The sequence below is a fragment of the Mesoplodon mirus genome, assembly GCF_964341445.2.
Source record: "Mesoplodon mirus genome assembly, chromosome: 3".
NCBI lineage: Eukaryota > Metazoa > Chordata > Mammalia > Artiodactyla > Ziphiidae > Mesoplodon > Mesoplodon mirus.
This window is the reverse complement of record NC_138978.1, coordinates 78,652,865-78,676,408: the sequence shown is the minus strand read 5'-3', so window position 1 is coordinate 78,676,408 and position 23,544 is coordinate 78,652,865. Positions and strand designations below refer to the sequence as shown.

Sequence of the window (23,544 nt, the reverse complement as noted above, 5' to 3'; positions counted from 1 at the left end):
TTTTTTTTTTTTTGCGGTACGCGGGCCTCTCACTGTTGTGGCCTCTCCCAGTGCGGAGCACAGGCTCCGGACGTGCATGCTCAGCGGCCATGGCTCATGGGCCCAGCTGCTCCACGGCATGTGGGATCCTCCCGGACCGGGGCACGAACCCATGTCCCTGCATTGGCAGGCGGACTCTCAACCACTGCGCCACCAGGGAAGCCCTAAAATTTTTTATTAAAGTATTCTGAGTTATCCAAGAAACAAGAAATATCTCAAATAAACAACCTAACCTTACACCTAAAGGAACTAGAGAAAGGACAAACAAAACCCAAACTTAGGGGCTTCCCTGGTGGCGCAGTGGTTGGGAGTCCGCCTGCCGATGCAGGGAGCACGGGTTTGTGCCCCGGTCTGGGAGGATCCCACGTGCCGTGGAGCGGCTGGACCCGTGAGCCATGGCCGCTGAGCCTGCACATCCGGAGCCTGTGCTCCGCAGCGGGAGAGGCCACGGCAGTGAGGGGCCCACGTACCGCAAAAAAAAATTTTTTTAAATAAAAAAAATAAAAAAAACCCAAACTTAGTAGAAGGAAAGAAATCATAAAGATAAGAGCAGAAATAGGGGCTTCCGTGGTGGCGCAGTGGTTGAGAGTCTGCCTGCTGATGCAGGGGACGCGGGTTCGTGCCCCAGTCCGGGAGGATCCCGCGTGCTGCAGAGCGGCTGGGCCCGTGAGCCCAGGCCGCTGGGCCTGCGCGTCTGGAGCCTGTGCTCCACAACGGGAGAGGCCACGACAGTGAGAGGCCCATGTACCGCAAAAAAAAAAAAAAAAACAGAAATAAGTGAAATAGAAACAAAGAAAACAATAGCAAAGATCACTAAAACTAAAAGCTGGTTCTTTGAGAAGATAAGCAAAATTGATAAACCTTTAGCCAGACTAATCAAGAAAAAGAGGGAGAGGACTCAAATCAATAAAATTAGAAATGAAAAAGGAGACGTTACAACAGACACCGCAGAAATACAAAGCATCCTAAGACTACTACAAGCAACTCTATGCCAATAAAATGGACAACCTGGAAGAAATGGACAAATTCTTAGAGAGGTATAACCTTCCAAGATTGAACCAGGAAAAAATAGAAAATATGAACAGACAAATCACCAGTAGTGAAATTGAAACTGTGATTGAAAATCTTCCAACAAGCATAAGTCCAGGACCAGATGGCTTCACAGGTGAATTCTATCAAACATTTAGAGAAGAGCTAACGCCCATCTATCTTGAACTCTTCTAAAAAATTGCAGAGGAAGGAACACTCCCAAACTCATTCTACGAGGCCACCATCACCCTGATACCAAAACCAGATAAAGATTCTACAAAAAAAGAAAATTACAGACCAATATCACTCATGAATATAGATGCAAAAGCCCTCAACAAAATACTAGGCAGCCGAATCCAACAGCACATTAAAAGGATCATACACCATGATCAAGTGGGATTTATCCCAGGGATGCAAGGAATCTTCAATATACACAGATCAATCAATGTGATACACCATATTAACAAATTGAAGAATAAAAACCATATGATCATCTCAGTGGATGCAGAAAAAGCTTTTGACAAAATTCAACACCCATTTATGATAAAAACTCTCCAGAAAGTGGGTGTAGAGGGAACCTACCTCAGCATAATAAAGGCCATATATGACAAACCCACAGCAAACATCATTCTCGATGGTGAAAAGCTGAAAACATTTCCTCTCAGATCAGGAACAAAACAAGGATGTCCACTCTCACCACTGTTACTCAACATAGTTTTGGAAGCCCAGGTCACGGCAATCAGAGAAGAAAAAGAAATAAAAGGAATACAAATTGGAAAAGAAGAAGTAAAAGTGTCACTGTTTTGCAGATGACATACTATACATAGAGAATCCTAAAGAGGCCACCAGAAAACTACTAGAGCTAATCAATGAATTTGGTAAAGTTGCAGGATACAAACTTATTTCACAGAAATCTCTTACATTCCTAGACACTAACAACAAAAGATCAGAAAGAGAAATTAAGGAAACTCCCATTCACCATTGCAACAAAAAGAATAAAATACCTAGGAATAAACCTACCTAAGGATGTCAAAGACCTGTACTCAGAAAACTATAAGACACTGATGAAAGAAATCAAAGATGACACAAGCAGATGGAGAGACATACCATGTTCCTGGATTGGAAGAATCAATATTTTGAAAGTGACTATACCACCCAAAGCAATCTACAGATTCAATGCAATCACTATCAAATTACCAATGGCATTTTTTACAGAACTAGAACAAAAAATCTTAAAATTTGTATGGAGACACCAAAGACCCCGAATAGCCAAAGCAGTCTTGAGGGGAAAAAAGAGAGCTGGAGGAATCAGACTCCCTGACTTCAGACTATACTACAAAGCTACAGTAATCAAGACAATATGGTACTTGCACAAAAACAGAAATACAGATCAATGGAACAAGATAGAAAGCCCAGAGATAAACCCACACACCTATAGTCAACTAATCTATGGCAAAGGAGGCAAGGATATATAATGGAGAAAAGACAGTCTCTTCAATAAGTGGTGCTGCATAAACTGGACAGCTACATGTAAAAGAATAAAATTAGAACACTCCCTAACATCACACACAAAAATAAACTCAAAATGGATTTGAGACCTAAATGTAAGACCGGACACTATAAAACTCTTAGAGGAAAACATAGGAAGAACACTCTTTGACATAAATCATAGCAAGATCTTTTTTGATCCACCTCCTAGAGTAATGGAAATAAAAACAAAAATAAACAAATGGGACCCAAGGAAACTTAAAAGCTTTTGCACAGCAAAGGAAACCATAAACAAGATGAAAAGACAGCCCTGAGAATAGGAGAAAATATTTGCAAATGAATCAACAGACAAAGGATTAATCTCCAAAATATATAAACAGCTTATGTAGCTCAATATTAAAAAAAAAAAAAACAACCCAATCACAAAATGGGCAGAAGACCTAAACAGACATTTCTCCAAAGAAGACATACAGATGGCCAAGAGGCTCATGAAAAGCTGCTCAACATCACTAATTATTAGAGAAATGCAAATCAAAACTACAGTGAGGTGTCACCTCACACCAGTTAGAATGGGCATCATCAGAAAATCTACAAGCAACAAATGTTGGAGAGGGTGTGGAGAAAAGGGAACCCTCTTGCACTGTTGGTGAGAATGTAAACTGATACAGCCACTATGGAGAACAGTATGGAGGTTCCTTAAAAAACTAAAGATAGAATTACCATATGACCCAGCAATCCCACTATTGGGCATATACCCAGAGAAAACCATAATTCAAAAAGACACATGCACCCCAATGTTCATTGCAGCACTATTTACAATAGCCAGGTCATGGAAGCAACCTAAATGCCCATTGACAGATGAATGGATAAAGAAGATGTGGTACATATATACAATGGCGTATTACTCAGCCTTAAAAAGGAACGAAATTGGGTCATTTGTAGAGACGTGGATGGACCTAGAGACTGTCATACAGAGTGAAGTAAGTCAGAAAGAGAAAAACAAGTATCGTATATTAACGCATATATTTGGAACCTAGAAAAATGGTACAGATGAACCGGTTTGCAAGGCAGAAATAGAGACACAGTTGAAGAGAACAAATATATGGGCACAAAGCAGGGAAAGCGGCAGTGGGGGTGGTGGTGGTGGGATGAATTGGGAGATTGGGATTGACATGTATACATTAATATGTATAAAATGAATAACAAATAAGAATCTGCTGCATAAAAAAATAAGTAAAATAAAATTCAAAAAAATATTCTGAGTTATCAAAAATCACTAATTTTATCATTTTCTGAGAATAGGAAATTTGCATTTGGCTCATGTTTCCATACCCCCTCCCCCAACACATACACACCGAAAAATCTAACAGGACATGATCTTGATGTACAGAGATTTGTGTCAAAGAGAAAAAAAAAAGGTTAAACTTCATACTGATATTAGAGAACTTACTTTTCAAAATAATCATATGTTGATTCTACTAAAGAAGCATGGCTGTCAAAAGGGCCAAAATGGATGTGAGGGCAAAGCAGAGAACTTAGAATCCAAATTCACAGGTTGTCCTTCTGGCTCTGCCTCCAGCTGTCCCTGTGTGACCCCTGTCTCTTGTACTCAGTCTTGTCCTGAAAAAACAAAGTTGAAACAGCCTCTCTAGGGAATGAGAGCTTCGTTCCTCCCCGTTGGAAATTTCATGACGGGCAGTCAAGGTGAAGGACTGTGTCTCAGACTTGGCAAAAAGTAGCAACCATTTAATTATAAAGCGCCCAGTGATATAGATAGTTCCAAAGTGGGTTCACTGTAGACTCTTGACCACTGTGACATCGTCCTTTCAGTGGCTGTAAGTGATAGAAGACTTGTGCTTAGCTGAGTTTTTCATGCCTGCTTAAGGATAGAAAAGCTCAGAAGACTCCATCCTAGTTCCATTTTTATTTGAGGGGGCTTCAATTGCGTATATAACTATTAAATTGGATATCTGACAAAACATCATATCCTAATTCATACATAAAAATCTGATAGAAAAAAAAAGTAGGGTTTCCAAAACCTTTTATTGCTGTCTCTTCTGCAAAAAAAGGCTTTTCAAAAGGTGATTGAAAAGAGAGGACAGGGCTTCCCTGGTGGCGCAGTGGTTGAGAGTCCGCCTGCTGATTCAGGGGACGCGGGTTCGTGCTCGGGTCCGGGAGGATCCCACATGCAGTGGAGCGGCTGGGCCCGTGAGCTATGGCCGCTGAGCCTGCGCGTCCGGAGCCTGTGCTTTGCAACGGGAGAGACCACAACGGTGAGAGGTGCGCGTACCGCAAAAAAAAAAAAAAGAGAGAGAGCACACCTGAGTTTGAAGCTCGGGCTTCTTGAGCATCATACAGCAATTTATTGAGCAGCAACTGTATGAAAGATAGTGTCTCACACACGGGGACACTGAGATGAATGAGAAACAGTCTCTGCCCTCAAGACCCCTCCAGTTGAACTGGAGAAACAGGACAGTGTCGGTGTAAGATAAGGCAAACGCCTACTAAATGGCCCAAGGTCCTAGTAGAAGTGATGGGAGTTCCGAGGATGGAGTGATCACAGTAGGTGAGAGCCAAAGTCTGGGTGGACCTGAATGAACAGCAAGCCATACACGGGCACAGAGGATGAGTGGTCACTACAAACAGGATGACTGGGGGGGATAGCTATTTTATAATCAGCAGGCAATGGCTAGAACAAGGGGTATGTGCAGGGAAAGAAAGAGATTTAAGTTCTAAGCAATAAGTTGGAGCTGATCCAAAAGTAAAGGAATTGGAGTCTTCTTATCTGCAGGCTGTGGGGAGCCACTCAAAGTTTTTTTAAGCAAAGGTGTAAAAGGTGGTATTTCAAAAAGATCCGTCTGACATTATGCCTGGAATGATCAACAGGAAGAAAGATTAGGGGTAATAAAATTAGTTAGGTACCATACTACATTCCAGAAATAAAGGACAGGAGGGTCTGGACTGGGGAAGCAGGCGTGAAAATGAAGAGCACCGTGCAGGAGGTGAGTTCTATGTAGAGAAATAACAACATTGTAACTGATGGGCTTGAAAGGGCAGGGGAAAGAAAAGGAGCAGGTCAACACTTGGACAGATACTTATAGAACTCCTGTTGTGTACCAGGCACTGTACTAGGCCCTAGGGAACAATGATCAACAAAATTACTTCAGAAATGACTACCAGATGGGGCACCTTTGGTGGAATTCTCGGAAAAGAGTTCAAACTCCCACTGTCACCATGAATTCAGTTCTCTCCATCAACACAGGAACAAACCACAGAAAATTGGTGGGCAGAATGTGTTGCTGGATCTCACTGAGCTGGATTCACAGTTTGAGAACTGAGCTGTACTCAGACACATCCAACTGACAGCAACTCTGGTAGACGTCCTTCGTCTAAGCTTGTAAGACACTTAATGGGGTTGGCTTCCATTTCAGTTTCCATTGGCAGCACACAGCTGCTCATCTGAATTTGGAGTCTCTGTCCTTTACCCTTTTCCATTTGTTTTTTATTATCTTTATCTACTCACGAAGCATACGAAAAAAATCACTTTAACATTTGCATGCCCTCCAATTCCAGTGGGGTCCTATTGTTTCTTGGCTGAATTGAGTTGGCAGAAGACTGCAAAACACCCAGGATGATTTCTGCCTCATGGGATGAAACTGTACATCACAGCATGACCTATGTGACAGTCTCACCAGGCCAACACCAGTACTCTTGATGTGGAATGGATTAGGAAATGTGTCAGTTGAGCTGGAGGGAGAATGGTTGAGTTTTGGGTTACTGTTTCTCCGTGGACATCACATGTATTAAATGCCCTAGGTGTTGATGAGTACCCTATTGCTTGGCTGAAGGTTAATAAAGCATATGGTGAAACGTAAACACTAAATTAGAAGTGACATTTTAACCCTAAATTATTCTCCAGCTTTTTGGGAATACATCCACACTGCCAGACACAATACTGGGATTTCAGCCATCCTTAGACATAATGACATGCAAGAGAAACAACTTAAAAGTAAATTTGGGGTAGGGGGGATAAATTAGGAGTTTGGGATTAAAATATATACATACATATATATATATATATATATATATATATATATATATATATATATATATATACTATATATAAAATAGATAACCAACAAGAACCAACTTTATAGCACAGGGAACTATACTCAATATCTTGTAATAACGTATAAGGGAAAATAATCTAAAAAAGAATATATATATTCATATATATATGAATAAGTGAATCGCTTTGTTGTATACCTGAAATTAACACAGTATTGTAAATCAACTATATTTCAATAAAAACTTTTTTAATTGTAAAAAAAAAGTAAATTTGTCACTGCCTTCTTGCAAAACCACTCCAGTAATACTACCCTGCTCTTAATAATTGCTTACTGTTTCTCCTTGTTTTCATCTTTCAAAATGTCACATTAGTCCAGCAATCTTTAAGAGTATTTCTAAATCTGTTTTTCATTTATGGTCACTGGATGCTGCAGTTGGGTCCCGGTATTACCCAAACACTACCTGTCTACAGATGTAAAAAGCTTTAGAGATAAATAGGTTACAACAAGCCATTCCCTTTTATCTCTTTCTGAAGTGGAACCAAGTTCAAAGCCGTGACCACAAATCCAGAGGTGACTCTTGGTACAGAGTTTCAAAAAAAAAGCCTATTAGGAGCTAAATAAAAGAGGTTGAATCTGTTACATTCTGTGCACATTTTCTAATCATCCATTTCTTTTTCCATCCATACCCTGGCAAGTGATAATAGTTCAGTATAGATTAGCTACTAGTAGTTGTAATATTAGTAGTGGTAATATGTGTGATGATGATGTTAATTTAATTTGAAAACCCTAAGTTAGTGGTTTTTAAACTTTAGCGTACCCAAGAATCACACAGAGTGCACATTTGAAACGCACATCACACTTCTGGGGTTCACCACAAGAAATTCTGATTCGGCAACCCTGGAGTGGAGCCCAGGAACCACTGCATGATTCAGAGGCAGGTAATCTGTAGACCACACTGTGAGAAGCACTGACTCTGTCTGGAGTTCACCAGACATCAGTTTCTATACATTAATATTTGAGGGCAGGGGGAGAAGATTCATGCTAAAAGTAAATTGCATGTGTCTTTGGACAGGAAATGCCATCTAATATTCAGAATAATATCTTATTGAATAACATAACTAGCACTTCAGAGAAATAACTCTCATGTAATAGAAAACCATGCAAAACTTCACTAGATTATTGAAATACAAGTGCCTGTGAAAAGCTAATTTTCTTTAAAATACTGTGTCTTTTTAGGGGGAAATGCTTCCAGAATAAACGATATCATGTGTTCCATCTAGTGCCTTTCTCTCTGTTGATAACATTTGCATATTAAAATACAGTATATCTGCAGTGAGGGCTTATTGCTCTAATTCTCATTAGGCACGTAGGCTCTTAGACTTGAATAGAAAAGTCTGAAGGTGTGAAGTCCTGTGGCTTGAAAATAAGCAGGATACTAAATTCTTCAAGTAGGAATAGTGGAAAGAGGAAGGAAACTCAGATGTTTACTTGGGTAGGAAGTTGTGTGGTCCCACCCATGAGCTTGTTAGGGAGAATTTGAGAAGGGCCCCTGGAGAGCACCCAAAGCTGATTAAAGCTGGATCTTCAGTAACAAGTATTGATTGCACAGAAGGATGAGTCACAAGCACCAACTGGCAGCTCTTCTTTGCTCTTCACTGAAGGTTGAGCTCTGAGTGAATGTGTCTTATAGGAAATTGCATCAGGAGATTTTAGGAGGATTTTAAGAGTTACTGAAATGCCAAAATGCACTGCTGAAAGATCATTCATTCATTCAGTCAACATGTAACGAGTATGTATTGAGCACCTACCCCATGCCAAGCCCTGCACAGAGAGCCAGTGATGTGACTGTGCCTCACTGGAAGCTTCTAATAATCATCTGTCCGCCTGAGATGACTTGGATACCTTGAATCAGTTAAATCCAAACAGTATGTCAGTCACCTAAAGGGGCGGAGGTCAAAATATGAATAGTGGGGATGTAAAAAATATTACTCTCTGAACCAATTGATGACAGTCAGTTGCCTTCTCCGACTTCCATACTACCCTTCCTTCTTATTAACTGAACCTTGAATTTTAAATGAGCACATTTCTAGGACTTCCCTGGTGGTTCAGTGGTTAAGAATTCGCCTGCCAATGCAGGGGACACGGGTTCAAGCCCTGGTCCAGGAAGATCCCATATGCTGTGGAGAAACTAAGCCCATGCACCACAACTACTGAGCCTGTACTCTAGAGCCCGTGAGCCACAACTACTGAGCCCGTGTGCCACAACTACTGAAGCCCACATGCCTAGAGCCCGTGCTCTGCAACAAGAGAAACCACCACAATGAGAAGCACAAGCACCACAACAAAGAGTAGCCCCCGCTCGCCACAACTAGAGAAAGCCTGCACGCAGCAACGAAGACCCAACACAGCCATAAATAAATAAATAAATAAATAAATAAATTTATTTAAAATATTTATATATGAGCACATTGCCACTTGGAATAACGTCCACATTTCTCAGCTTTCTTTGTCCTACGTGTAACAATGAGACAGTATTGCCTGATGATGTGATAGTAGAGGTGCTCTGTATGAGATCCAGGAAGCCTGGATTTGAAAGGAAAGAGTTGTGCCCTTCTTCCCTTCCTGAATCTTGAGAAAGGGATGTGATAGTTAGAGCATAAACAACTATTTTATACCATGAGGACAAGGGCTGTATCCCAGGTATGACACAGCAAAAAGCTAGAAGAACTTCAGCCCATGATGACTGTCAAGTCACTATACTGTGCTACAACCTCAAAACACCTTTCACATGAGAGAGAAATAAACTTTTAAAAGTTGTTTTGAGGGGGCAGGTACTTTCTGTCACAACCAAATTTAGTTCTCAGTGATAAAAAACTATCTTCACTAGCCATGAACAGAAAACCCTGTTCAAGCTGGCCGAAACAGTGGAGGAGAGTTACTGGTCCATGTAGTTCTGAAGTAATACAGACTTTAGGGTAGGTTTAATGGGTCTGCTTGGTGATGCTGTCAAAGAACCAGATTCCTTTCCTCTCTCTTCACCTTCCACAGATGAGCTTCATTATAAAGCTGACTCCTCTTCAGGGGAGCACAGTGGTTGCCAGCAGCTCCTGGCTACTTGCCTCTTCATACACATTCAGGGAGGGGGACATCAGTCCTCTCAGAAAAGTAAGGAAGCTTCTTTCAGATCTTGTCCATTCTTATTAGTCCAAACCGATCATCTGTCCATCCCTGAGCCACTAATATAACCAGAGGGTGAATACCTCTGGAGCTGCAGTTTCCTGACTGCATCGAGGCACACTGGGGCACCACGAACAAACTCACAGGGGCACCATGGCAGAAATTTAAATTTTTCAAAAAGAACACAGATATACCTGGCAGACATAACAACACAATTCTACTATTAAGTTGTTTGGACCTAACTACTTAATAAACAAAAGTGTTAGATTTGTAGGGGTTTATTTTATTTGTTGGTTCTGGTTTGGGTTTCATTTTTTCTTTCTTGGCCTAAAGGCACCATGAAAATATTAATGAGACACTTACAGGTACTGTGAACCAAGAAAGGAACCTTTGGCCTAGAGTCTCAGTCCTGGAATCAGAGGTGGAATTAGCTTCCCCCAGATTATGGGGGCTGCACAGAGAGGTGTGGATTTACAAGTGAAAACTGGGGTGATTGCTAAGAAAGCAGAGAATAGACGTGTGGGAGGCAACCACAATGTCCGTAGGCCCTTGGAAGAGCTAAACCCTGCATTCTTCTTACGGAGAGAATTGCCTTTGTTTAGGAAAATACAATAAGTCCTTTGGGGTGAAAGGTGAGACCCTTGAAGGTTTGGGATCAGCAGGAGATAATACAGCAAAAGAGAAAGCAAAACTGACCTTTGTTAGAAGTAATAGGAATGTGGAGTTAGGGAAAGAGGAGAGAAAAGGGAAAGAGAAAAGATCTGAACCACAAACCAGAGTTGTCAAGTCTTTGAAGAACACCAGCATTTCGTGTTCTATATTAAGTGTCTATATTACTGCAATGCTCCAACCTGCCAAACTTGAGAAAAATCTATTACCCAGGTGAATAGGGTTTTCTTTTTTGGGCAATCAAAGAAAGGCTGAGGTCCCTGCTTATGCTGACATCATTTAAAAGAGAAATAGCACCTGTAAAATAATTGTGTCTCTGCAGGGATCTAATTCAGTGGATCCAGAGACAACAGGATAATAACCTTCCTGCTTTCCCCTACCACCCTCTGCCCCCAAATTAGTAGAAATTATAGACAGGGCACAGAATAGTGGTTCTCAATCCTGTCTACATATTTATAGTCACCTGGGGAAGCATTTAAAAAGAAACAGTGATGTTTTTCCCCAACCTAGACCAAGTAAATAAAAAATCTCTATGGTTGGGGCTCAGAAATCTATATATTTTTTAAAGCTCCCCAGATGATTCTAACATGTAGCCAAGGTTGAGAACCACTGGTCTAGGACATTCCACAAATCAAGGAATAGATCTTGAAGGGAAGAGAGACTCCTTAACTTGGGAGTGGAGGAGGGGTTGATATGGTTCCTCTTTGTCCCATTTAAATTCTTTTTTTTTTCTTAATTTATTTTATTTATTTTTGGCTGCGTTGGGTCTTCATTGCTGCACGCAGGCTTTCTCTAGTTGAGGCGAGCGGGGGCTACTCTTCATTGCGGTGAGCGGGCTTCTCATTGCGGTGGCTTCTCTTGTTGCAGAGCACGGGGTCTAGGCAGGCAGGCTTCAGTAGTTGTGGCTCACAGGCTCAGTAGTTGTGGCTCACGGGCTTCAGCAGTTGTGGCACATGGGCTCAGTAGTTGTGGCTTGCGAGCTTCAGTAGTTGTGGCACATGGGCTCAGTAGTTGTGGCTCATGGGCTCTAGAGCGCAGGCTGAGTAGTTGTGGCACACGGGCTTAGTTGCTCCGCGGCATGTGGGATCTTCCCAGACCAGGGCTCGAACCCGTGTCCCCTGCATTGGCAGGTGGATTCTCAACCACTGAGCCACCAGGGAAGCCCCATATCCCACTTAAATTCTCTCCACCAAACCAAGATCACTATAAAAGGCCTGGACCGAGTCGTGAAATCCAGGATCTAGTCCTAGCTTTGCAGTTCACTACCTTTGCGTGATTTGAGGTGTCACTTAATTTTTTATCTCTCCAAACCTCTGTAAAAGAGAAGTGGGCTTGATAAAATGACATCACTTTCCCAAGTTCTCAGAGTACCTTATCAGCATTCACTGTCTGACACTAACAAAGGCCAAATCAGAAGGAAACCACGATTTATCCTCCCCATTTCAGAAATGTAAAACCTGAAATGCAGAGAGCCCAGGTAACTCCCCACACAAGAGTAGGTGAGGTGAGGACGGCTGCTTTCTTCATCAACCATGGTTTGGTTGTCATTTACAGGGGATTTGGGTTTCTTGTACAGGATATGTGGGGACAACAGTGTTTTTCTTAAATACCAATCCATTTCTTATCAGGGATCTTATTAACTCAGAGGAAGAATAGAAGAGTAAATGGTATACTTATTTGGAAGTTAGATTTCCTTCTCTTTCTTTTTCTGGTTGTTTTTCCTGCTGTCTCCCATAAGTATCTGCTCTTCTTTTAAAATATGAATAGATTTGATAGCTTTCTCCTAAAAACAGTGGTTCTCAACCAGAGACAAATTTGCCCCTCCCTCCCGCCCAGGCGAGCGTCCAACAATATCTGGAGATATTTTTGTCATAATGTGGGGGGTGGGGAAGTGGATGCTCCTGGCATGTATTGGGTAGAAGCCAGGGATGCTGCTAAATATCCTACAATACACAGGACAGTCCTCACAACAAAGAATTATCCAGCCCAAAATGTCAGTAGTGCTGAGGTTAAGAAAACCCATCCTAAAACGTGAATGAGATTTGTCACCCCTGTTTCACAGAAATTTCAGTTTCTGAGCATATCACAGTTAAGGTGCTTTTATCCCTGATGCATTTAGCGACAGCAGTGACTCCTGAAGGTCAAGTAGCTCATGACAGCAAGAGTGTTCTTCAGTAGGAGGGAATTAAATAGCTATATAAAATCCCAATATTTATTCAGTTTTTGTGTAACATTATTTACAGGTATTGGAACTACTTATGGGCAAAAATGTCATAACTGTAAGACAATCACAGAAATTGCCTTCACGAGTACAAAACCTGCAGAGGCTTTTGTTACCAGACTTTGAGAGAAGTGGACTCTGGGACCCCTAGAAATTGAGATGTTCAGTCTCCTTCACTGACAAGTTCAGTGGGAGATAAACAGGTTTTGTTTTAAGTATGTGTATGTGTAAAAAATGATCTGAAGGACTCACATCAAACTTAATAGTGGTTTCCCATAGGGAAAGGGAGAAGAGAAAAGAGAAAGATGGGATAGAGGGGGAGAAACAGGACTTCATCTTTTTTTATAAATCAGCTTTATTGAAATATAATTTCCATACAATAAAATTCACAAGCTTTAAATGTGCAATTCAGTGAGCTTTGAAAAATGTATACAGTTGCGTTAAGTCCAATAGAACTTTTAATTTTTCATATTTGAATCTTGTACAAGAAATTTCTGTTTTGTATTGTTTATAATTTGTATTTTGGTGTATAATTTAAAAACATGTTTTTAGAGGAACTGTTCAAAATTATGTAATCATACCGCCCCTCATTTTGTAAAAGTGGCTTACAAAGATGCATGAAGCATAGCAAAATAACATAACTGGAAATGAAAGGGATGTAAAAGGAGAAACAATAAATTTAAACTGGAGCCAAGTTTAAGAATGCAAACCATGAATTCTCATTTCCCCTTTACACGTAGGACATTCAGACTTTAAGCTTCCAGTCAGTCATCTTCTCTTATATGTTTGAGAACTTCATTGAATTTAGGCTCCTATTCAGCAAATCCAATTTGCTCTCCTTCCTTTTAAGTATTCATGATAACTTATACCATCAGTGTTTTTCATAAGCTCATTGAAGGCTAACCCCCAAATATTGTTTGCCCATGAGAAAGCAAGAGTTACATGAGCCAAGTTTTAAAACTAAAGTTATCCTTGGTACTAACAAAGAAGGTAGAGAGTGACTTAAGGTAACTTTCTATGAAAAGCCAACTTCTGCTGAAATTCAGAAACCAAGCCTTATAAAACCATGAAGTCCCCTGTGTAGGGCAGCGGTTGCTTGAGCCAGCTTCTACTAGCTTACCAGGGTCAGTTGTTACATTTTGGGGAATTTTGACAGCTGGTTGTTAAACACATCAATTATTAAAAATCAGATTACATAAACTTATGATTAAATAAATTTCATTAAAAACAAAGGTAATAAATATTTAAAACTCATCCCTTCCTAATTATATGACTACATTTTACCATTAGCTGTGCTCTTACAGTTATTTACATCTGTTTATGTGTGTATGGTGATGTCATGTAACAGTGTGCCCATGCACATCCCTTCCCAATGCCATATTCAGATGTCACTTTGGTAACTTGAAATTGCCTATGGTGAGAATGTTTGCACCACAGAAATCAGCAAATCTACAAAACAGGACTTGATTTATCATTTTATTGATTGTCTAGACATAAGAAAGTGATGGGGAAATTTTTAGTCACGCAGATTAAACTTAAAAATGTGGAGTTCCCTGGTGGCGCAGTGGTTGAGGGTCCGCCTGCCGATGCAGGGGACACGGGTTCGTGCCCCGGTCAGGGAGGATCCCACGTGCTGTGGAGTGGCTGGGCCCGTGAGCCATGGCCGCTGAGCCTGCGTGTCCGGAGCCTGTGCTCCGCAGCGGGAGAGGCCACAACAGTGAGAGGCCCGTGTACCACAAAAAAAAAAAAAAGTGTCATGTGTGTAACCATTACATTGAGGGAAAAATGAGGAAATATTCTTCCAGTACTCAAAAACTACTATGCACTTCAGCAAAGAAGTCCCTCACATCATTGAAACAAGTAAATTTCCAATATATGTCTTCATTGTTTCATTTGTCTTACTCATTAGTGTAAACAAAATATCACCCAGCAGCCATGTTGGAACTACAATGATTTGTCAATTGCAACTATTAGGTTGGCCTCAAATGCACAAGCTCTGCAAAAATCAACAGAAGCATTCTGTGAGAATCAATTGACAATATGAAATTTATAGTCAACAGTATTGAAATTTTTATTATTATTTATAAATTGTAAAGGATGCTACCCATCCTTTATATCAGTAAAATTTATAATAAACTTCTGTAGGTATATAATGCATATGTTTCCCCCCATATTTACCAGCACATTATTGCCTGGAGCTGAAGATCTCAGGGCACTAAACATATGCTAAAGACTTTTTTTTTTGGCGCCCAGGCTAAGAGTACAGTTAGGTAGAGCGATATAGTTGAAAGTCCCAATGATGATTTTCTTCACACTATTCCAGAAAAAAAAAAAAAAAAAAAAAGAATGTTCTTTCCTGTGCATAGACTCTTTCCTAACCCCCAGGCAACGCTTTCACAAATGGCCAAGCAGACTGGGCAGAGGATTTTGAATGTCTCAAAGCAAAACAATTACAATTATTGCAAGGAAAATGTTTGAATGTGTGCCTTACTGATGAGATAACCAAGGAATCATTTGCTCATACAGAGACTAAGCATTAATCCACCAGTGGTGGGGTCTGAGTGAACAGGGCTGGTCCTGGGCATCATTGCAGAGTGTGTGTGTTTGGCCGTTTCTCATCTCTTACCTTAGAGCTTACCCCTCTACTGCTCTAGAGGTGATAATGCCTCTTCACCCACTGTCTTTTTCCATTCCCAAAGGCTTTGCTCTTCCTTCATCTACTTAAAAAATAGAGTAGCTAACTCTGGAAACCAACCTATGTAGTCTAGTAGCAAACTCGGATGACTTCAGAGGCCAGACCTTCTCTGTCTAAAATGCACTTAAATGCAAACTTTTCAATATATGTGCATGTCAAATAAATTGTATCTACAAGAAAAATTCGCCCACAGGCTGTCAGTTAGTGAGCTCCGAGTCTAATCTTTCAAGGGCTATTGTCAAGGTGGTAGATTGGTGTGACAGGAAAAAGGTGGGCATTTGGAGGCTGACTCACCTGGACCTGAATCCTGGATTTCTGTCTTAATGCGTGACCTTGGAAAAATCACTGAATTATCTGAACCTTGGCTTTCTTATCTGTAAAATGAATTGTTAAAGAAAGAAATAAGTGAAGATAGATAAACCATCAATAAAGAGAAGATAGCTCAATAAACATTCCAATTCTTTCTTGCTATTGAATGACCCAGGGGAAACTGAAAGAGCACCCAGCTCCCAATACCCGAGGAAGTTAATTTTTGATGATGAGATTTTAGGAGCTGAATTTAGGGTGCAGGTATCTGAAGAAACATAGCCAGGGCATGACCTCAGTAGCGAAGTAGGCAGCTGTCTACTGTACTTATTCAAGACATAAGAATAAGACTGTGGGAGATTTGCTTCTGCTACAGAACTAGTCTTAGAGAAGCATGGCAGGGGTAAGAAGGGAAGGTAGGATGCCAGACTTTGCATTTTGGAAGTACTTTGGTCTGATTTTTTTCCTCTCCACTCCTTGAGTCAAAAACTTAAATCAGGGCTGTGACTACCCATAGAAGCTCCCCTTGTTCCTTCTGCCTATGCCCTGCTCCCCAGCCCTCCGCAGAGCTCAGAGTGGTCATGTAAGAGTGGGGGGGGGGGTTTCCCAGCCTTCCACAGAAACCACTGTGTTTGAAGATTCCTTCCAGAAATGGTTTATGTGACTTGTGGTTATAGTTTGAATAGTAGAAGAATTCTTTCCTCTACATTTTCACGTGTGCCATATGATCTGAGTAAAGCAGCAGCTCCAAACATGAGATAATATGTGGAGGAAATGTCAGCTAGCTTGGAAGGGAATATTTGGCATTGAAAGTTTGCCCAGATTCAACTAAAAAGAACCATGTAACCTCATTCTTAGGATCACAGCCCATCAATTCAGAGAGGTTGTTTAAAAGACAACCTCTCTCAGGTTATGTTCATTTTGAGCTGATCCATGGAAAAACCATTAAAAAATGAAAACAGGGCTTCCCTGGTGGCGCAGTGGTTGAGAGTTCGCCTGCCGATGCAAGGGACACGGGTTCGTGCCGCAGTCCGGGAAGATCCCACATGCCGCGGAGCAGCTGGGCCCATGCGCCATGGCCGCTGAGCCTGCGCGTCCGGAGCCTGTGCTCTGCAATGGGAGAGGCCACAACAGTGAGAGGCCCGCATACCGCAAAAAAAAAAAAAAAAAAAAAAAGAAAAGAAAAGAAAACATGATATCAATTCTAGAATGTTATTCATAGCTGCTTGACTCAACCTTAAAAGGACTGCAAGGACTTGATGCCTGGTGTATTGTCAGACTCTCAATAAACTGTTGATGGATAGGTGGATAAATAAATGTATGAATAATTTTAGATATCCAGGAGCAATGAAAATTGTGCTTGAGCATCATATATTGTATATCTCAATAGAATCTATAATGAGTTGCTTTATTGAGTTGGCTCCATTTTGATATGCTGAGCTGAATACATATGTATATTTCATAGGAAGATCAATTATGAGCAAGCCAAAAATGTGCTCTTTTTCCTAAACATCTTTAAATACGTTCTATATAACTTTGCTTCGGTATTTGACCAATGCATCCTACATTGTTCTGTGAAACAACATAGCCTGGGAATTTTTTCAGAATAATTGATGTACTACAAAGAAACCATGAGTAACAAGTGGGAGAATGAAACTGCCTTCCAGACTTTTGGATGAGAAAATTCCCAGAAATGTTGGAAACTGCTGGAAATGCCTGGTTGTTAATGCAACTAGCCATGCAAATTATCTTGGGCTGGAAGCCAGACATTTCCCACTCTGTTTTGTGACAGCTCCCCTCTGGGGAGCAAGGCCGGTTCCTCCAATCCAGCAGCTGTGTAACAGACCACCGCAACGTGGCCAAGATGATTCTCAGAGCCGTTTCCTCTCACGGCTGCGTGCCTTCTTTGTTAAAGAGATGCCTCTGTCAGGAGTGAGGCTGACTTTCTTTTTACTGCTAGTTTACCCTTGACCTACCTTAAATTATAGATTATCATCTCCTGAAGGCAGAATCCGTGACCAAGGTACCTTTGCATCTCTTTCCGGTTCCCACCTCCCACTGCCATCGCGCCCGGCCTGAAGGGGGCGCTCCAAGAGGACAATTGAATTGAACGGAACACCAATTGTATCCAGTCCTGATGATATTCAATAATTACTCTCTTTTACACAAAGTGGAATAACTCCTTCAGGAAATGGCAGAAATCAGAAAAGACATTTAGAGCAGCGACTTAACCTCTCAGATACTCCCCCAAAGCCCTGTAGAACTGCTGCGTGTTACCCGGAGTCCGGGGCCTCTCGGGAACTTGTGGCGTGGGGACGGATTAGCGGTTTTCTCCTTTCCATGCTGGCTCCCAGCTCAGCCAGAAGCAGGAAGTATAGCCCCCGGCGTTAAAAGAACACTTTACACACAACTCTGGAGCAATACACCGCCTCCACCCCTTTTTAGGAAAAAATGTTGGGACATGGAACTAAACAGCCTAGCAGCCACATTCTCGGAATATTTGAAATGATACTCATCTTTTAACAAAGGCTTCTGTGCATCCACAAAGCGGAAGCAGACCCTGCTCCTCCGCCTCACGCTGGCTCTGTCCTTGGGAGCCTGAGCTCTTTGAGATGATGCCCTGCCAGACGGGCGGGGAGCACATCCTCACATCCTCGCAGTGCCATTCCAACACCACAGGGGAGAGATGCTAGAGAGACACAGTCTCCTGAACCATTTTCTGTGTATTCCCCTCTGGATGGCAAGCGCCCTGCATTGTGTATATACATGCGTCTTCTGAACCCAGCCATAAATAAATGCAAGCTGTCTTATTCAGACAATAACAACATATAAGAGAAAAACAATCACTAACAGGAAAAGAAAAACCTGTTCTTTGTCCCAAAAGAGAGAAACCCTTTGTGTTCAGAATAAACACCTTTAGCTTTTTCATGGGAAAGATGTATTTTTTGTTTATTATCTATAGTTACCACTTCCTAAATCCTTTTAGTTTAGAAAGACTATGCCTGACAGAGCTTTTGTATTTTTCTTTCCACAGTTAAGCAGAGCCATTCACTGCTCCAAACAGGGTCTGTTCTAGTATTAAAAGTCATTTCTTTTGGCACAGATTTTAACCTGTCTTAAAATGATAACCATGTAGTCTTGATAAATTATTTGAAAAGCTTCTCCTAAGGTGGCTTTGGTGGTTTTGTTAAGACATTTATTTTAAGAGTATCTCTCAATAGAATTTATGAGTGAATTACTTTATGTATTCCCAGCATTCAATTATTTCTGCTCTAAGAATATTATAACTCCTTTCCTCACAGTGATGAAAAGAATGAAACTATCCTCAAACGGTGCTAGGTTGGGTACTGACCTTATGTAAGTAATTTTAGGAATGTTCCCACCAGAAGTTATAAATTATAAATATAAGGCCCGGAAGAGAGAGGAACATTAAAGAGTGAGGAAAAACAGCAATTAGAATTTCACATAAATACCATCAACTGGAGAACAACAAATCAAGCACATGGGAGGGGAGTGATATTGTTCAAGCTAGGATGTGGGGAGATTGGAGGGAACATGGAGAGAGCTGAAGGCCAGGTAAATAAAGCACACCAGGAAAAGAAGGATTCAGTCTCCATTATTCCAGAGAAAATGGGCACTTTCTGAGGTAGGTTTCTCTGCAACCTTGGAGATTCTAGTTTGTTCCTTCACTGATAAACAAGAAGTCAGCAGTGATAGCATCCTTGATAACACTTCCTCTGGAATGTATAACATTCCATGTTTCTGCTTCATAGTCACCACCGGACATGCATGAGTCAGACTGAGGTGGGGAATTTGCTGGGCTGCTCATGGGACCATTGAAGTTATAGTCAAGGCTTATGAGGTGTGGACTTGCTATGCTTCTTTCTCTTTCAACCCATCTTGTACTAAGAGCCATAGGTGATTTCTTTACCTCAGAACAGGCTATCTTAAGTGTGAGGTTAAAGGGCAAAGCTTGCCAGAACAGTAGATGGGACTGCAGACTGGAAACCTGAACCTTGTTTGTCTGGTCATGCTGTCATAAAATGCTAGTAGCTAATTAAGGGCTTAGTACAGCGCCTAATTATATTCATTATCTTTACTTATCTTTCACAATAAGTATGTCAAAGACTATTATTATCCCAACTTTATAGATGAGGAAACTAAGAAGTCAAAAAACTTGAATTTCTATAGCTCACAAAGAATACAGCAGAGACTTAAACCCAGGTCTTTTTCCAGAGTTCACTGTCTTAATGTGTCCCCTCCTACACAATAATAAAGGGAAGCTACTATTATTTTTTTTTTGAAAGCAGCCAAAAGAAAGTCTGCCTAGGATATAATTAAATAGCAATTCATAATAGAGGAGAGCTACTTGGGTCTGGATTTTTCTTCTCTTAAACAAGCCTCTTCATATTATTTTTGGGCACATCCATTTTATAAGAGGGCTAAATTGAATATGTTGTTAATTTGCTTATAATAGTTCTAAATTGTCCATGTCCTTGAATAGATATAAGGTTTCTCAGGCTGGACTCTAAGGAAGAACCCACCCTACCCATGGGTGATCCACCCTATGGGCCTATCCCCTCAGGGAACAATTTAAATTTAAAAGTACGAAAGAGATGTCCAGTCAAGTCAAAACTGTACCGAAACTGTACCATGTCATAACAGGATTACACACAAAAAGAGAATGAATGGTACCATGATTAATTTTGACCATAAATTTAAAGGACCGAATAAGTGTGAAAAAGTAGATGATATGGTAGTTTGTAGGAGAGAGATTTTGCTGCAGCTCTGGAAGTCAAGAAAGAGCAAAGTGAGATGATTAATAAATAAAATTTTGAGTTGCACAGATCTGGGTTTAAATCTACCTTTATGACCTTGAGCAAGTTATTTGACCTCTCTCAGTCCAATTTCTTCATCTGTAAAATGGGAATTTGGGGATTCAGTAATAAATGTAAAATGTTTAGCATGGTGCTCTGCCTGTTCTTATTGTAATATAATTGTCTATTTGTCTGACAGTCTCCTCCATTAGGCTGTGATCTCTTCAAAAACTGGATTTATGTCTGTTTATCTTTGTGTCTCTGAGCCTTTGATATAGTGCTTATGCTCATCCCCACTCCTGATGTTTCCTTCTATGTGAAGGATACTCCATTATCATATTATTCCTGGTTTCTGTCTGCTCTTGACATATTCCCCACTTGGAGAAGAGAATGGATTACCTGATTGGTGAGTCAAGAAGGCCTTACCATCTGTACTCTTCACATCCTCTTGGGAGTGAAGTTTCTGCAGGGAGCGTGGAGTCTCTTCTGCTCTTCCACACCATAAATCTTACTGTCCAGTGCCTCCATGACTTAGTAGACAAGAGACCTAACTCTGGGGTCCTATAATATGAGGCCCATTTCCACACAAATTTTGAGGGGTAAAGGAAGACCTAGCTGGAAAGATAGATTAGAACCAGACAGTGAAAAGATCTTCTTGTACCTCCATGGCATGACATTTTGGCAGATTCCTTAAAACATATAGTTAATGATAAAGAATGGAAAGAGTCTACATGAGTAAGCCCAAAATCATACTTGTTTTTGTTTTTAATGTTTGGATATTTTTGGCATGGGGGAGGGGTGCAGGGGAGTGGGGAATGTTGTTCTTTGCATTTTTGTTTTAATTTGTTGAGGGGCTGAAGATGAGATATCAATATTTTAAGTTCTTTGCAGAATTCATTTTTGTCTTATTTTTAAGTTATTTTATACTAAGGTACTAATAAACCCTTCATTTGATGAATGGACCTGCTAAGTCAGTTTTTCTCCAAGTGTAGTCCAGGGACCATCTGCCTCAGAATTACCTGGAGGGCTTCAGAATACAAATTACTATGCTTCACCTCAAACCTGCCAAACCAGAATCCCTGGGGGCAAGGCCTTGGAATATGATTTTCATATTCTCCCCAAGGGATTTTTATGTTCATTTTATTAAGGGCAGCACCTGCTCACAGACAAGTGAATTCAATTTAAGTGTACCTAGAAGAGGAAATTGTGTGTGTGTGTGTGTGTGTGTGTGTGTGTGTAGTTACTGCTAAATCAGTTAACTGACCATTCTGATTACTGCTACTGACCATTCTGATTACTGCTACTGATGATTCTGATTACTGCTATGATCCTTTTTCCCTATAGACCAGAGCAGCCCTGCTTACTCAGCTGAGGATATCATCAAAACCCCAGCTGGGCCTTTTGTCTATGTGTCTTTCTGATAGATCTTATGAAAAAAATAATCGTTTTAAAACCCTTTAAAACTTAGAGACAAACACATACTTTTAAAAGAACAAGAAGAACCCTTACAATTCTACCAAAGAATCATAGCTACATCCAGTTTTCCTCTTCTGGTTCCAAGTGTCTAGAGGTAATAGACGGGAACTTCAACACAGAGGAACATTCTTAGGCATGGATTGCAAGCTTTTATCCCACCACACTGCCCTCCTTCTGTTGGCAAGTGTAGGAGACTCTCTGCTTAGGCCTGCTTTGTTTCTCATTATAGATCATGCAACAGATGAGTGACCACCGCTACGACAAACTCACTGTGCCTGATGACACGGCCGCAAACTGCTTATATCTAAATATCCCCAATAAAGGCCACGTCTTGCTGCACCGAACCCCAGAAGAGTATCCAGAAAGTGCAAAGGTAAAAAAAAAAAAAAGTCCTTCCTGCCACAGCAGCTGAATAGGCCTCCCTTTGCAGCCTTCCTGCCTAGGGATTTTTTTCACAATAGAGTGACAAATAACAGGGCTTCCTTTTCCCCTATACACATCATTAGGAAAGCCAAAAGGATAACATAATTTATTTATTTATTTTTATATAATTTTTTTAACATCTTTATTAGAGTATAATTGCTTTACAATGGTGTGTTAGTTTCTGCTTTATAACAAAGTGAATCAGTTATACATATACATATGTTCCCATATCTCTTCCCTCTTGCGTCTCCCTCCCTCCCACCCGCCCTATCTCACCCCTCAGAATGGGAGAAAATATTTGCAAATGAAGCAACTGACAAAGGATTAATCTCCAAAATTTACAAGGATAACATAATTTACGGCCCAAGGCAAGTTTATTTAACTCACTCTTCTCGTTAGTGTCATTGGTCACTAATGCATGCATAGAAATTGAGATGATCATGCCTGGCATTCAGACCTTTTCAAATGAGTATTTGGATCTCCCAAGTCTGTGCTCCAGCTCTGATTAAATGTACTTCCTGACACTGACATGCTCATTAAGCATAGAGACCTACAATTAGATGGCCAACTGCATCATTGTTTTCTGACAAATCTAAGCTGCCCCTCATCAGAGGGTCTTTTGTTTCTTCAGTCAGAGAAGTAGGAATGAACCAAAGAGAAGGGTGCTCATTGTCAGGGCTGCAAAAAAGCAGGGGCTACACATCCTAGGCAACAAAGGCCTGAAAGGATAGAACAAGAAGAAATATAAATATAGCACACTTGGAACCAGCCAACTGGTCCCTCCAAGTAGCTCTGCATTTATGTTCCAACCAGGGAATTGCCCCCTCCATATAGGAATTCTTTCCTGGTCTAAGAAAATCTTCCCAGTCTTTCAGGGCACTCTGCCAGTCTCATCTGTATACTTTGGTAATTTCAATTTAATTATACCAAGCAGATTAAGGGTGTTGGTCCATAGATCCTTCAAGTGTTCATATCTTTTTTAGGCATTTCAGTATGTTCATCTCTGTCCAGAGTAGCAAGATACTTATAGTAAGCATTACAGAAGAGTCTTAGTAACCACTGATCTCTCTCTTTTTTTTAATCTTAAAAACTTTTAGAAAATAGTTTATGCTTCCTTTTAAATATGCAATACTG

At 40.7% G+C, this 23,544-nt stretch overlaps 1 protein-coding gene and 1 long non-coding RNA gene across 2 annotated transcripts in view; one reads left to right on the top strand and one right to left on the bottom strand.

The window, feature by feature from the left end:
- The window catches only part of DDAH1 (dimethylarginine dimethylaminohydrolase 1), a 153,142-nt gene that overhangs the window by 125,016 nt on the left and 4,582 nt on the right, over positions 1-23,544 (top strand). The window contains exon 5 of the mRNA XM_082613119.1: positions 22,217-22,360. Within this exon, the coding sequence (XP_082469245.1) occupies positions 22,217-22,360 (144 nt within the window). The remainder of the gene's footprint in view (positions 1-22,216; positions 22,361-23,544) is intronic.
- On the bottom strand, positions 14,695-18,268 carry LOC309800747. The gene is made up of 3 exons (XR_014293498.1): positions 17,972-18,268; positions 15,683-15,762; positions 14,695-15,007 (listed from the first exon to the last, which is right to left on the bottom strand). It is a non-coding gene; the product is annotated as an uncharacterized lncRNA (long non-coding RNA).